The sequence below is a fragment of the Conger conger genome, chromosome 3 (genome assembly GCF_963514075.1).
Source record: "Conger conger chromosome 3, fConCon1.1, whole genome shotgun sequence".
NCBI classification, from domain to species: Eukaryota; Metazoa; Chordata; class Actinopteri; order Anguilliformes; family Congridae; genus Conger; species Conger conger.
The window spans coordinates 7,738,200-7,754,495 of record NC_083762.1 but is presented as its reverse complement, the minus strand read 5'-3'; the positions used below and the strand labels follow the sequence as shown (position 1 = coordinate 7,754,495).

The 16,296-nt window shown below is 50.3% G+C and overlaps 1 protein-coding gene across 6 annotated transcripts in view; it reads left to right on the top strand.

Annotated features, from left to right (window-relative positions):
- Positions 1-16,296, top strand: part of atp11c (ATPase phospholipid transporting 11C) — a 68,910-nt gene that overhangs the window by 40,728 nt on the left and 11,886 nt on the right. For all 6 annotated transcript variants that reach the window (XM_061233747.1, XM_061233748.1, XM_061233745.1 and 3 more), the window contains exons 8-24: positions 741-791; positions 1,159-1,223; positions 1,544-1,625; positions 2,875-3,025; positions 3,634-3,831; positions 4,135-4,305; positions 6,014-6,225; positions 6,822-6,893; positions 7,009-7,082; positions 7,495-7,598; positions 8,417-8,598; positions 10,070-10,337; positions 11,201-11,377; positions 12,233-12,335; positions 13,097-13,242; positions 14,181-14,240; positions 15,320-15,447. In XM_061233747.1, the coding sequence (XP_061089731.1) occupies positions 741-791; positions 1,159-1,223; positions 1,544-1,625; positions 2,875-3,025; positions 3,634-3,831; positions 4,135-4,305; positions 6,014-6,225; positions 6,822-6,893; positions 7,009-7,082; positions 7,495-7,598; positions 8,417-8,598; positions 10,070-10,337; positions 11,201-11,377; positions 12,233-12,335; positions 13,097-13,242; positions 14,181-14,240; positions 15,320-15,447 (2,244 nt within the window). The remainder of the gene's footprint in view (positions 1-740; positions 792-1,158; positions 1,224-1,543; positions 1,626-2,874; positions 3,026-3,633; positions 3,832-4,134; positions 4,306-6,013; positions 6,226-6,821; positions 6,894-7,008; positions 7,083-7,494; positions 7,599-8,416; positions 8,599-10,069; positions 10,338-11,200; positions 11,378-12,232; positions 12,336-13,096; positions 13,243-14,180; positions 14,241-15,319; positions 15,448-16,296) is intronic.

Sequence of the window (16,296 nt, the reverse complement as noted above, 5' to 3'; positions counted from 1 at the left end):
TCTCTCTCTCTCTCTCTCTCTCTCTCTCTCTCTCTCTCTCTCTCTCTCTCTGTCAGTGCAGTGTTAATGTCTCTCTCTCTCAGTGCAGTGTTAATGTCTCTCGCTCTCTCTCTCTCTCTCTCTCTCTCTCTCTCTCTCTCTCTCTCTCTCTCTCTCAGTGCAGTGTTAATGTCTCTCTCTCTCTCAGTGCAGTGTTAATGTCTCTCTCTCTCTCTCTCTCTCTCTCTCTCTCTCTCTCTCTCTCTCTCTCTCTCTCTCTCTCTGTCAGTGCAGTGTTAATGTCTCTCTCTCTGTGCAGTGTTAATGTCTCTCGCTCTCTCTCTCTCTCTCTCTCTCTCTCTCTCTCTCTCTCTCTCTCTCTCTCTCTCTCTCTCTCTCTCTCTCTCTCAGTGCAGTGTTAATGTCTCTCTCTCTCTCAGTGCAGTGTTAATGTCTCTCTCTCTCTCTCTCTCTCTCTCTCTCTCTCTCTCTCTCTCTCTCTCTCTCAGTGCAGTGTTAATGTCTCTCGCTCTCTCTCTCTCAGTGCAGTGTTAATGTCTCTCTCTCTCTCTCTCAGTGCAGTGTTAATGTCTCTCTCTCTCTCTCAGTGCAGTGTTAATGTGTCTCTCTCTCTCTCTCTCTCTCTCTCTCAGTGCAGTGTTAATGTCTCTCGCTCTCTCTCTCTCAGTGCAGTGTTAATGTCTCTCTCTCTCTCTCTCTCTCAGTGCAGTGTTAATGTCTCTCGCTCTCTCTCTCTCCAGGTTCGTGGGGCGGATGCACATCTACAGGAGCGATCAGGACCCCGCCGTACGGTGAGCCCTCACACCCCTCGTTTCCAAAAAGGCACCGGGCGGTTCAGTGGATTAATCTGTCCTCCTTCTCCCCTTGCATTACTTTCAAATCATTATTTTATCGACCCATAACTCCCCAACCGCCATTAGAGCGGAGGCGGTCTGGCGGGCGTTCAGGGAGCGCTTAGAAAGAGCTCTGAGACGCGTTTATCACCCGGGCCGTTTGTAACCGTCGCATAAAACCCGCCCGCTTCTCAACGCAGCGCGCCTGACGGCCGGGCTGTTTTAAGTGTTCGGTCAAAGAGTGGTGAACAGGCATGGGGAGACCGTGCATTAACACTGCCTCCTGTACCGTCCAGTTTACCGTGACCTGTGTGTGTGTCCTTAGGTCTCTGGGCCCGGAGAATCTGCTTCTGAAAGGGGCCACTTTGAAAAACACCAAGAAGATCTATGGTAATTGCAGGGCTAATCTTTCAGCATATACAGTGCAATCATTTTGTTGTCTGCATTGTGTATAAATTAGTAAAAAATAGGTAAGATTGTGCATTAATGGGTTTTGTGAAACTGAAAACGTATCTTTTGCAGCTTTTGATTAAGGGTATTTAAGTGGTTTTATTTGGATTTCGTGGTGTTTATTGTTGTTCGATTCCTGTGGTCGTCATTATTTCTCAGTTGTTTATTATTCATTAAATGTGTTGTCTGAACTGCTTGTGAAGTGGGAAGTGTGCTTTGTGAATAAAGTTTGATTTGACCTCTGCTTCCCTCTTGTCCAGGCGTGGCGGTTTACACCGGCATGGAGACCAAGATGGCGCTGAACTACCAGGGGAAGTCCCAGAAACGCTCGGCTGTGGAGAAGTAAGGAGTGAGCCGGGGGGAGAGGGAGAGGGAGAGAGAAAGAGAGGGAGAGGGAGAAAGAGAAAGAGAGGGATACAAGTTTGAAGCACAGGGGGAGAGAGGCATTCAGCTGAAATAGCAGTGTGTTACATTACATTACATTATTGGCATTTGGCAGACGCTCTTATCCAGAGCGACGTACAGTTGATTAGACTAAGCAGGAGACGATCCTCCCCTGGAGCAATGCAGGGTTAAGGCCCTTGCTCAAGGGCCCAACGGCTGTGCAGATCTTATTGTGGCTACACCGGGGATCGAACCACTGACCTTGCGGGTCCCAGTAATGTACCTCAACCGCTACGCTACAGGCTGCCCCAGTAATGTACCTTAACCCCTACGCTACAGGGTCATGTACCTTAACCGCTACGCTACAGGGTCATGTACCTTAACCGCTACGCTACAGGGTCATGTACCTTAACCCCTACGCTACAGGGTCATGTACCTTAACCCCTACGCTACAGGGTCATGTACCTTAACCCCTACGCTACAGGGTCATGTACCTTAACCCCTACGCTACAGGGTCATGTACCTTAACCCCTACGCTACAGGGTCATGTACCTTAACCGCTACGCTTACAGGGTCATGTACCTTAACCGCTACGCTACAGGGTCATGTACCTTAACCGCTACGCTACAGGGTCATGTGCCTTAACCGCTACGCTACAGGGTGATGTACCTTAACCGCTACGCTACAGGCCGCATTAGTGGGTCTTTCCATGGCAGCTAATCCCCGGGCTGGGCCTCCCCTTCACAGTCGGGGAATAACAGTTCTCACGGTTTACACGCGCCAATCGCTGCTATTCAAACGCACCTAAAAATAAAAAGTGTTGCCTGGCACCTGAAACAAGTGGAGCATGGTCGGGGACAGTGCTCTGATGAGTAAAGGAGAGAGGGAGAGAACAAGATGTTGTGGCAGCTCTGGCGCTGGAAAAAATGTCTGTCTTGGCAAGTATTTTAGTCCTCAAGTTCTCCATAGAAGATCGCCAAGCATTGTTTTAAGTCACCGTTTGCTTAATCAGTGAAGTTTTATCACCCCGTTGGTGAATGTTGTTATGAGTCAGAATGAGCCTCTCCTCACTGGCCATATCTTTGTCTCGTTTCACACAAAGAAGTAAAAGAAATGTGATTTTCTTTAATGTAAGTATATAACATAAGTCAATATAAGACTGAATACAAGTTATTGTGTGTTATATTGTGTGTGTGGTCTGTCTCAGGTCGATCAACGGCTTCCTGCTGGTGTATCTGATCATTCTGCTGAGTAAGGCTCTGGTGTGCACCGCGCTGAAGTACGTGTGGCAGAGCCAGCCCGGCCAGGACGAGCCCTGGTACAACCACAAGACCCAGAAGGAGAAGGACACCTACCGGGTGAGGTTCTGCCCCAACACGCCTGCCTGCTCAACACTCTGCGTGTGTCGTGTGTGTGAGGGTGTGTTTGTGTGCGAGGGTGAGTGAGGGGATGTGTGTGTGTGTGTGTGTGTGTGTGTGTGTGTGTGTGTGTGTGTGTGTGTGTGTGTGTGTGTGTGTGTGTGTGTGTGTGTGTGTGTGTGTGTGTCTGTGCGAGGGTGTGTGTGTGTGTGTGTGTGTGAGGGTGTGTGTGTGTGTGTGAGGGTGTGGGAGAGCGACCTTGTGTGTTGTGTTTGTATACTTAGGGACTGTACTGAATCCATGCTTTCAGGTGTTTCAGACTCTAGAGATGTGTCTGAATGCCATATTGAATACAGGGTGATAAGTGGTAATTGTAACAACAGCTATGCAATAATTGTAGGGGCCACATTAGTCCCGGAGTTAGTGATCAGCAGCCGGTTCGATCCCTGGCCCTCTGAGCAAGACGCCTAACCCCTTATAGTGTGTGTATGTGAATGAGCAAGACGCCTAACCCCTTATAGTGTGTGTATGTGAATGGGGCATAAACTACTTCTGTAGTTGCTATGTATGAAGTGCTACATAATCTAACGGTGGCTTTTGTGTTGCAGTACCTGAAGATGTTCACAGACTTCCTGTCCTTCATGGTGCTCTTCAACTTCATCATTCCCGTGTCCATGTACGTCACCGTGGAGATGCAGAAGTTTCTGGGCTCCTTCTTCATCACCTGGGACAAGGACTTCTACGATCCCGAGATCCAGGAGGGGGCGCTGGTCAACACCTCCGACCTCAACGAGGAGCTGGGACAGGTAGGGGAGGCAGAGAGGGAGCCCGGGGGGCGAGAAGGGGGCAGTTCAGGTCCTGCCTCCGACACGCTGACCTTGTCTACTCTCACAGCTGGGAATATGTCAGCTATAGATCAGTCTTAAGACGGTTTGGCTGATAAATTACCTGCCATTACACGCTGGGCTCATTAAATTGATTTACGCCGGCTGTATAACTGCCGGGAATTAATTGTCCGTTCTTATTGTTCAAGTCGATTAATTGAATGTGTTTTTTTATTTTTTTTATTGCCGTGCCATGTCTGATGCACTTCCCCTCCTGGCCTGCAGGTGGAGTACGTGTTCACAGATAAGACGGGCACCCTCACTCAGAACAACATGGAGTTCATAGAGTGCTGCATCGATGGCATCCAGTACAGGTCCCGGGGCCGCCTCGCTGAGCTGGAGGAGTATGACACCACTGACGGGCCCATCAGCAAACTGCAGCCGAAGGCCGGCACGGTATGTGGTGTAGCAGCCGCACACACACACATATACAAACACACACACACACACACACACACACATACACACACACACACACACACACATACAAACACACACACACACACACACATACACACACACACATACATACACACACGCATACATACACACACACATATACAAACACACGCATACAAACACACGCGGCCGAACATACACACACACAAACACACAGGCACAAACACACGCAGACACACGCAGACACACGCAGACACACACACACACACACACACACACACACACATACATACATACAAACACACGCAGGCACACGCACACACAAAAAAACACAGGCACGCACACACGCGCACACGCACACACACACACACATACAAACACACGCACGTGCACACACTCGTACAAACACACGCAGGCACGTGCACGCACACACGCATGCATACACTCACGCGTACTCACACTCATACACATATACAAACAAACACACACATACAAACACGCAGGCACGCATAAGCACACACGCATGCATATACACACACGTACTCACACTCATACGCACATACACACACACGCGTACAAACACGCTCCTCCTCACACGCACAGGCACATGCATGCGGGCGCACACACACAGCCACACACACGCACACGCTCACACACACAAATACAAAACACACAGACACTTGCACACACTCACACACACTCAATTATACTTTATTATCCAATTATACTTGAATGTCACATTTATAGCTTCGTTTACCAGTGACCTGCCCGGCACCGCATAACCGGTCCGGTCCGGTCCAAACGAGCCGGTAATACACAGCGTGCTCAACGGCGCCGGACATAATTGTGTTTTGAGGAGGTGGAATAAGGCGTCAGGGTGTAGGTCAATCCAAAGAGACCGGAGTGTTCTGGAAAAATCTTTACAGGCATGAAATATCCCCACCTCAGGAGGAGCGGGGAGGCTGCACGCCAATGACAGACCGCTCACCTGTCTGCTCACCTGTCTGCCCGCAGATATACGGTCGTACTGTGGGTGTGGGAAGCTGCAGTTCTTGGAAGACCTTTTTTTTTTTTTTTTGCTTATGTCCGCCGTCCTTGAGTTCTCTTCTGGCCCCTTTTGGCTCAGTTCCTCTTGTGAAGGGGTTTTAAACTTCGTGTAACATCTTAGGAAATTGGGCTGAGTCTGCACTGTCTTCATTTGTTTCGCAAAATGGCCGTGTGATTAAGGTGCCGTTTGGTCAGTATCCACGGCCCCATTGCTTTTGTGACAAAGAGGCCAAACGGAGAGGTGGCACAACAGAAACACTGAGTTAAATCAAGAGCTTGGCAACGCACAGCAGCATGACGGAAATCATTTTGTTGAGAGCTTATTAGAGCCATTTTGTAAAAACCCCAAAGCCGGTACACGTGTAGATGCGCAATCGTGCTCGCAACACGCATGCACACACACGCACGCACGCACACGCACGCACACACACACACACACACACACGCGCGATACACATACATACACAGTTTGTGCATATGGCACATAAACTCACACATGGTACATGTGCACACACTCACACACACACACACACAGTATATAGAATAAAATGAACACACAGCCGGGTTATAACAGAAAGCCCACTGTGCACATTGGGGAACGGGGTAACTGAGTGACTGGGAGAGTGAGCTCTTTCCCCCCCCCCGTCTGTGTCTGCAGGAGAAGGAGGAGCTCTTCCTCAGGGCCCTCTGCCTGTGTCACACGGTGCAGGTGAAGGAGCCGGGCCTGGGGGCGGAGGGCCTGCACCAGGGGGACCTCGGGGACCAGGTGGACGGGCTGGACGGCGGGCTGGAGGTCCCCCTCGTGGAGGAGGAGCGGGGCTTCATCGCCTCGTCCCCCGATGAAGTGGCCCTGGTCAAGGGGGCCATGAAGTAAGCAGTGCCTGACCGTGGCCCCTGTCTCAGCCTGTGTGTTAGGAGTGAAAGCTCAGGAGAGTTGGGCCTCATGTGAACCACACCTGGGTTCAAGTGGGTACAAATGCTTTTTTTGGGGCTCTATAGATCTTGCCTTGTGCATTTGAGTGTGCTGGGAGGAGCAGTTGGGTGGGGTTTGCACTTCTCGGATCATTTCATTTGTTCCAATATACCAGACATGCTTAGTCAAATGCAGAAAAGTATTTGAATCCAAAACAAATGCTATTTGAACCCAGGTCTGATGGTACATTTCATGACATGGCAGTTGTTTGGCATATTTTTTTATCAAAAATGACGTACAATACAGTAAGTGCATACCCAAGGTCGTTAGAACTACAGAACACGGGTACAATTTGCCCAAAAGCCATGAACATCAAGTCTACTTCACATGGTAAATATTGGTATATAGTTATAGCATGTCATATATAAGAAGTGAGGTGTGATTACAGGAGATATTACAAGATCTGCAACATCTAAATGAAGATTTAAGTATTAGTGATGATAGAAATGGTACACAGCAGACGTGCGTGTTGCTCATGACTCTCTGTGTGCAGGTATGGCTTCACCTTCCTCGGGCTGGAGTGTAAAGAGATGAAAATACTCAACCGGAATAACGACGTCGAAGCGTAAGTCGCTCTTAAAGTTTTTCTTTTTTCTTTTCTGGACTGTGCTTGTTGTCAAGTGGTCAATGATGTTTTAGGGTCAATCGTTTAATCGTTAAAATCTCTTCCCTTCTCTTAGGTATGAGCTGCTTCACGTGCTGAACTTTGACCCTGTGCGGAGACGGATGAGCGTGATCGTGAGGTCGCCGACGGGTGAGTTTGCGGACCTGGCAGGAGAACCTGCCTCCTCACCTCCTGACCTCTGACCTCTGACCTCCCCGGTGTTCTGGTCGCTGTTGAGAGCTCGCAAGAGAATCTGGCTCCTTTTACATTACATTATTGGCATTTGGCAGATGCTCTTATCCAGAGCGACTTACAATTGATTAGACTAAGCAGGAGACAATCCTCCCCTGGTGCTATGCAGGGTTAAGGGCCTTGCTCAAGGGCCCAACGGCTGTGCGGATCTTATTGTGGCTACACCGGGATTAGAACCACCAACCTTGCAGGTCCCAGTCATGTACCTTAACCACTACACTACAGGCCGTCCCAGCTCCTGGGGCTCCTCACCTCCTGACCCCCTTACCCCCTCACCTCCTGACCCCTGACCTCTGACCTCTCCTCTCAGGGGACACGCTGCTCTTCTGTAAGGGCGCCGACTCCTCCATCTTCCCCCGGGTCAAGCCGGACGAGGTGGACCGGATACGCATGCACGTGGAGCGCAACGCCACGGTCAGAGCCTGAACCGCGCGGTCCAACCCGAGCACGGTCCAACCCGAGCACGGTCCAACCCGAGCACGGTCCAACCCGAACGCGGTCCAACCCGAGCCGCCTCTCTACTCACTCACTGCTGGAATCCTGTTCCTATCTCACGCAGCCTGTCCTGTCAGCTTCTGTGTACAGTATTCTGCAGTAGCTTCTGTTTCCATTGTGCCATTTTGTCTTTCACTGTGTACCATCCATCATAGCAACTGTGCGCATCAGACCTCTGTCAAATACGCTATTGTTTTGGATTCAAATACTTTTCTATGCTTTACTGAGCTTGTCTGGTGTATTGGTGTACCTATGAAATCCTGCATTCTCGTCCTCTTGGATTGGCTCAGTCCTACCAGGCAAAATCATAATTCATGATTTAAATCTGAAATGATTATGCATTTCAACCAGGTCTAGTGTGTATATGCTAGTAAAGACTGACTAGCATATACACACTCGATTTACTGCATGAGGTACTGTAATGGGCTGTAGGGTTTCTGCTTTATTTCAGTTGCATTTTATTTAGAGAGTAAACTGTCTCTCTGTGTCTCTCTGTGTCTCTCTGTGCGTCTGTGCGTCTGTGCGTCTCTGTGTGTGTCTCTGTGTGTCTCTCTGTGTCTCTGCGTGTCTCTGTGTGTCTCTGCGTGTCTCTGCGTGTCTCTGTGTGTCTCTGTCTCTGTGTGTCTCTGTCTCTGTGTGTCTCTGTCTCTGTGTGTGTCTCTGTCTCTGTGTGTGTCTCTGTCTCTCTCTGTCTCTCTCTGTCTCTCTCTGTCTCTCTCTGTCTCTGTCTCTCTCAGGAGGGCTACCGCACGCTGTGTGTGGCCTATAAGCAGCTGAGTGTGGAGGAGTACACTCAGGCCGACGCGGGGCTGAGGGACGCCCGGCTGGCCCTGCAGGACCGGGAGGAGAGGCTCATGGCCGTCTACAACCAGGTGGAGACCGGCATGAGCCTGATCGGAGCCACGGCGGTGGAGGACAGGTCTGTGCCTGACCGACTGCACTTAGCACAAGCCTTACAGACTGCGCCACTTAGCACAAGCCTGACCGACTGCACTTAGCACAAGCCTGACCGACTGCACTTAGCACAAGCCTGACCGACTGCACTTAGCACAAGCCTGACCGACTGCACTTAGCACAAGCCTGACCGACTGCACTTAGCACAAGCCTGACCGACTGCACTTAGCACAGGCCTTACAGACTGTGCCACTTAGCACAAGCCTTACAGACTGTGCCACTTAGCACAGGCCTTACAGACTGCGCCACTTAGCACAGGCCTTACAGACTGTGCCACTTGGCACTAGCCTTACAGACTGCGCCACTTAGCACTAGAATGTTAAGATCTTGCACCTTAAAGGGTTAAAAGATGCTGGCAATGGGCGCTAGTTACAGTTGCATCACTTAGTTACCTGCACGCTGCCAACAGTACGAGACCAGAGGTGTTTTGGGTCTAGCACACCTCCTCTGGAATCGATGCTAAATCATGTCTGAGCATGGCTAGCCCTCGGGCTTCAATGTTTTTAGGGTTACTCATTAAAGGAGTCCTTTGGCATGGCCGGTGTTTATTTCTGTGTGCAGTGTCGTAACTCTGCTGATGGTGGCAGCTGTGCCATTGCATGTCCTGTTAGTGCACGTGTAGCTGAGCAGATATGAGCTGTCTCTCATCCCCCTCTCCCCCTCCCCCTCCTCCCCTCCTCCTCTCCCCTCCTCCTCCTCTCCTCCCCTCCTCACTCCCCTCCCCCTCTCCCTCCTCCTCTCTCTCCCTGCCATCCCCCCTCTCCCCTCCCTCCTCTCTCCCCTGCCATCCCCCTCCCCCTCCTCACTCCCCTCCCACTCTCCCCCTCCTCTCTCCCCTCCTCACTCCCCTCTCCCCTCCTCCTCTCTCTCCCTGCCATCCCCCTCTCCCCTCCTCCTCTCTCCCCTGCCATCCCCCTCTCCCCTCCTCACTCCCCTCCCACTCCCCTCCTCCTCCCTCTCCCCTCCTCACATCCCCTCCCCCTCTCCCCTCCTCTCTCTCCCCTGCCATCCCCCTCTCCCTCCTCACTCCCCTCCCCCTCTTCCCTCCTCTCTCCCCTGCCATCCCCCTCTCCCCTCCTCACTCCCCTCCCCCTCTCCCTCCTCCTCTCTCTCCCCTCCTCACTCCCCTCTCCCCTCCTCCTCTCTCTCCCCTGCCATCCCCCTCTCCCCTCCTCACTCCCCTCCCACTCCCCTCCCCCTCTCTCTCCCCTTCCATCCCCCTCTCCCCTCCTCACTCCCCTCCCCCTCTCTCTCCCCTGCCATCCCCCTCTCCCCTCCCACTCCCCTCCTCTCTCTCTCCCCTGCATCCCCCTCTCCCCTCTCTTCTCTCTCCCCTGCCATCCCCCTCTCCCCTCCTCCCTCTCTCTCCCCTGCCATCCCCCTCTCCCCTCCTCCTCTCTCTCCCCTGCCATCCCCCTCTCCCCTCCTCACTCCAGACTCCAGGAGGAGGCGGCGGAGACCATGGAGGCCCTGCAGGGCGCGGGCATTAACGTGTGGGTGCTGACGGGGGACAAGATGGAGACGGCCAAGTCCACGTGCTACGCCTGCCGCCTGTTCCAGCGGGGCACGGAGCTGCTGGAGCTGACGGTGCGCACCCTGGAGGAGGGAGGCCGCAAGCGCGAGGAGCGGCTACACGACCTGCTGCAGGACTACCACAAGAGGGCGGTGAAGGACGCCCCGCCCCGCAGAGCCGGGGTCAACAGGTCAGCACCACAGAAGGAGTCACAGCCAGGATGTTAATCTTATATCCAGACTTAGAAGCTTAGCTGTGTTAGTTTTTTGTCAAGTGAGACGAATATTGCCAGTGACTGTTTGACTCATTAGAAGATCTGTCAATGGGGTAAGAAAATGTAACGGACTGTAACTTAAAACAAGCTTATATTTTGTACTTGAGACGGAAAAAGTAATGCATTTCAGTTAACAGTGTTAACTGGCTTTCGCATTCCAAATCATTATTTGCATTCCTGTCCTGGCTCCTCAGCTCCACCTAATGGGGAAGGAAAGGACTGACGGAACATGAATTAGGCCCAATGGAGCGCATTAATGTGGCTTAAAACTGAGGATCAAACTGATACTTCTTTGGGAAGTTTATTATCAAATTGATAAACTAAACTAAGCATAAGTAAAGGGTAAAGAAACGAGCTGCCTCCCCCTCGGGTGTATTCTGAAGAACGCTGTTCTTCTTGAACAGGTGTGGTTGTGTATCGATGTGGAGACGGCAGCTTGGTGCGTAGCTGCTCAGTAGCGCCCCCTAACAGCAGGTGTGGTGTGACGGGCCTGGGCGTCAGATGTATTCTGAAGAACAGGTGTAGTTGTGTATTGGCGTGTAGCTGCTCAGTAGCGCCCCTAACAGCAGGTGTGGTGTGACGGGGGCTGGGCGTCGGATGTATTCTGAAGAACAGGTGTGGTTGTATCTGTGTTGAGGCGTGTAGCTGCTCAGTAGCGCCCCCTAACACCGGTGTCATGTGACAGGGGCTGTGCGTTAGATGTATTCTGAAGAACAGTGTAGTTGTGTATTGGCGTGTAGCTGCTCAGTAGCGCCCCCTAACCCCGGTGTCATGTGACAGGGCTGGGCGTCGGCGGCGCAGGAGTACGGCTTCATCATCGACGGCGCCACGCTCACCCTGGTGATGAACGCCTCGCCCGCCTCCGGCCCCGGCAGCTACAAGAGCCTGTTCCTGCAGATCTGCCAGAACTGCACCGCCGTGCTCTGCTGCCGGATGGCCCCGCTGCAGAAGGCCCAGGTGGGTCCTCCCGCTATCCCAGGGGGCCGTGCGCCCCGGGACACTAACCCGCCTGCCCCCACTTAGCCTCACCTTAATAATCCTGTGACTTTAGGCCAAATTGAAAGCCATGACACGTGACTATAGCACTTGCTTTTTCCTAAGATGCGTTGACTATACTGCATTGTCTGCTCTGCACTGTGTATGTATTCCTTGAAAGTTCACGTTTCTTTCTCTCTCGTAAGTCTTGTATACTTTGTAACGGTGTGCTGTCTTGGCCAGGTCTCCCTCGGGATTAAAGGGGATTATTAATTTCATGGGGCTCTCCTGGTTAAATAACGGTCAAATAAAGATATTAATGAAAACCGTCCCCTGCGTGGGTCACACGCGGCCTCCGCGCACGGAGGAGTCTAATTAAACTGGCGTCGGCCCTAATCATGAGGGCGGGAGTCTGGCCTCTCCTCTCTCTGACTCTCTGCCAGCTCTCCTGCCACTCGATAGGGGCAAAATGAGTGGTCTGTTTAATCTCTTTCTCTCTCTCTCTTTCTCTCTCTCTTTCTTTGCACTCTCTCTCCCTCTCTCTCTCTGTCTCTTTTTCTCTCTCTGTCTCTCTTTCTCTCTCTCTCTCTCTCTGTCTCTCTCTCACTCTTCCACTGTCTCTCTATCACAACCTCCCTTTCCCTCCTCTAATCCTTCCCTAACTCTTCGTCCCTTTTCTCTGTAAACCTTCCTCCATCTCTTCCTCCATCGCCCTTCCCTTCTCCTGCATCCCTTCTCTCCCTCCGCACCGCCCCCCCCCCTCCCTCCCTCCTTTCTCCACCTCCCTCCTTTGTTTCCCGTGTCCTCTCTTTCTTCTCGTCTCTCTGAACTCCGTAGATTGTGAAGCTGGTGAAGAATTCCAAAGGAAACCCCATCACGCTTTCCATTGGAGACGGAGCCAATGATGTCAGCATGATCCTGGAGGCGCACGTGGGGATAGGTCAGATTTCAGATTTGCTGATTAATTATTCATGATCAATGACCCAATCGGTATGAACCTCCTGCTCTGTCACACCGAGGGCCAACGATTAGAGGCACAACCCAGCTCCATCTCCAGCCCCAGCCTGGCTTTAGCACGTTAGCTTCCCAAACTGGGTTCAGTTCTCCTCCTCAGAACTCTGAAAGGTCGCTTTTTAAGCCTAGTTATGGGTCTGCCTGTCAGATTCTGAGCAGTAAACAGACTCGTGTTTAGTATTCAGCAGGTCTGCTGATGTGTTTTATACCGCGCATATTGTCCAATGCACTAGTCCAGTATATCGGTCCCATCTGCTGGGTTTAAAGGACAGGTCTTGAACCCAGGCCCTAGTGTCAGATCTTGGGTAATGGGTAGTGGAGACCAACATTTTGCTGGTTGCTTAAAACTTGACTTTTTTAAGAGCATGCACGCTCAGTCTACCTACCCCATATAAATAAAGGTTAATAAATACATAAAATCGCATTTTATTGCATTCTGACACTGCACCCATAGGAATACTATTTTCTTTATTTATAAAAAAAGAAAAAAAAAATACTGAGATTTACCCAAGAATACTTAAAATATTGCATTTCCCCTGACTGGTTAACCTGACTCACTGCTGTTGTTGAATCGTAATGTCGATTACTAAACAGATTTTTAGTTGGCATGTTTGCCCCTCTGAGTGTTTGTCCTGGGTTTTGGGAATAACCCCCGGTCCCCCTGCCCCCCCGTCCCGTGCGCTGCAGGCGTGAAGGGGAAAGAAGGGCGGCAGGCGGTGCGGAACAGCGACTACGCCATCCCCAAACTCAAGCACCTGAAGAAGCTGTTACTGGGCCACGGACACCTGTATTACGTCCGCATCGCCAACCTGGTGCAGTACTTCTTCTACAAGGTACCGGTCACACCCCCGCTCCCCGTGGAGGCTTCAGGGCCCGGAGGTAGGCCCCGTGTGGGTGGGTGCAGGTTTTACCTGATTCTTCTCATCATGGTCCTGATTGAATGCCGTGATTGGTTTGTTTGTCGAATCAGGTGTGGTAGGGCTGGGTAAATACAAACCTGCACCCACACCAGCCCTTTTCAGAGAAGACTGGACCTCCCTGCTTTCGTGTGACGGTGTCGGGAACAAAATAATAAATACAACATATCCACTCTATTTCATTTGGTGCACTAAAATACCAAGATATGCTCCTCTATACCAGGGGTAACATCATGGTCCTGGAGGGCAGAGACCTCAGTGGAGGAAGTGGCCAGTCAGTGTCACTAATTGCTCAGTTAACCTGGGAGAAAAGGAAAAATTATCCCTGCTCTGTACTATAAAACACTGATCTTCACTCCTGGTCCTGGTGGGGGTTGCAGGGTCTGCTGGTTTTTTTGTGAGGTGTTGTGTGTTAAATGCAGTACCAGGGTGGGCAAGGTGGTCTTAAACAAATTATACAAAAAATACTTAAATAACTTAAAGGGAATATTTCACTTTGGTATAACACATTTGGTGATTTGGTGGAGACTACCCCATTGTATATTTGCATAGCGGGAATACTAGCACCATTAATGACATGGCCAATCCTCCCAGTTGTCAGGCTCCCAGTTCACTCTCGCTCATTCACGGAGGCCTGTAGCGTAGTGGTTAAAGTACATGACTGGGGACCCGCAAGGTCGGTGGTTCGATCCCCGGTGTAGCCACAATAAGATCCGCACAGCCGTTGGGCCCTTGTGGTCTCCTGCTTAGTCTAAAATCAACTGTGAGTCGCTCTGGATAACAGCGTCTGCCAAATGCCATTAATGTAATGTAACGTGTGTAATGTGTCTGACTCTCTCTCCTGTCCGTTTCAGAATCTCTGCTTCATTTTACCGCAGTTTCTGTTCCAGTTCTTCTGTGGGTATTCACAGCAGGTGAGGTCGCCCTGGCCTGGTACCCAAAACCAGGAGCACCCATCTCCAAGTCTGTCTTCCTCCCCCATGAACTCTCCTGCCCCTCCTGCTCCTGGAGTGACTGTCCATTGATACATGCATATCTGTGTGCATATTTACACATTCACACCCTACACAAGCTAAATTTGCCTTGAAAACATATTTCCCTTTCCTGATTTCCTTTACTATTGCATATTTGTCATGCTGAATGGTTTATTAAATATGAACAAATAATGAATGTGTTTTCTGCTTACTGAAGTTTTTTGTCTAATATTACATTTTGCTAAAAAGATAAGGGACCATTCAGTGTGACAATTATGTAGTAGAGGAAATCTGGAAGGGGGCAATTTTTCACTGCACGGTACATTCATACTCAGCCCATGTAAACACCATTACACTGCTGACTCATTCTACACACGCCTGTGTATGTTTTTATACATACATTAACATGTGCATATTCCTCTGCGCACATGTGTGAATATGCTGAGAATATGCATCTGCATATTGCAGTACAGCTGTGTTGTAGGTGCTCTTCATTTTTGGATGATTGCGCCACAGATTGTTGGTGTGTGTTGTATGTGTGTGTCTGTGCGTACAATACGTGTGTGTGTGTCTTCGTCTGTGTGTACAGTACATGTGTTGTGTGTGTGTGTGTGTGTGTGTGTGTGTGTGTATACATGCATCTGTGTGTACATGCGTGTGTGTGTGTGTGTATATGGGTACGTGTGTAAATGTGTACGTGTGTGTACAGTACATGCGTTCTGTACGTGTGTGTGTGTGTGTGTGTGTGTGTGTGTGTGTACGTGTGTATGTGTGTGTAGAGTACATGCGTTGTGTGCTTGTGCATGTAGTTGTGTACTTGTGTACGTGTGTGTACAGTACATGCGTTGTGTGCGTGTGCATGTACTCGTGTACATGTGTATGTGTCTGTAGAGTACATGCGTTGTGTGCGTGTGCATGTACTCGTGTACATGTGCACACGTGTGTGTGTGTGTGTCTGTGCGCACGCCTGCTCCTCTCTGTGGTATTAACCCCCGGGCCCTCCCTGCCCTCGTCCCCAGCCCTTGTACGATGCCGCCTATCTGACGATGTACAACATCTGCTTCACCTCTATGCCCATCCTGGCCTACAGCCTGCTGGAGCAGCACATCAGCATGGAGGTCCTGCTGGACAACGCCAAGCTGTACAGGTGTGTGGAGGCCGGGGCTGACCTGCTCTCCTCTGCCAGGGTGCCGCCGTGCGCAATAAACTCATTACATTCATATCCGCAAACATTTTAGTCTTATTTTTAGATTGATATTACTTTTTTGCTAGATAAGACACAAGTATTGGCAATGAGGTGAATCAGTTTGAGTCGATTCAAGATTTGCCAATGGGGTAAGAAAAGTTCACCTGTGAAGCGAATTGTGACTTATAACAAGCTTATATTTTATACTTGTTACAAGACAACATTTTTTTTAGACTTCTTTAGACTTCTTTTTGCAATATACAAGCAAAACACTCTTCAATCTACAGTTAAACTAGTCTTTATTATTGTAAAGCTATTTTAAGTTTTAAAATGCATTCATACAGGTGGCGTAAGTCTTTAATGTGGCTGGACTATTAAACCTGGGGAAACGCATTTAGACCATGATAATCCAGTCTGTCCAATCATAGACATTTTAGGAGGGGACAGACTGCAGATGTCTTCTTTCCTGGCACTAGACTGTTAATGTTCTGTATAATTCATAATTCATAGCCATACCGGTGATGCACAGCTTTTATTTAATCGTGTAAATCAAATGTCTGCACTCAATCTTCCTAGCACAGTAACTTCTGAATTTATCGTTCTCCCTCAAACTTTTCTTCTCACCCCTCTCTCTCTCTGTCTCTGTCTCTCCCTCCCTCTCTGTGTCTGTCTCTCTCCCCCCCTCTCTGTGTCTGTCTCTCTCCCCCCCTCTCTGTGTCTGTCTCTCTCCCCCCCTCTCTGTGTCTGTCTATCTCCCCCCCTCTCTGTGTCTGTCTATCTCCCCCCCTCTCTGTGTCTGTCTCCCTCCCT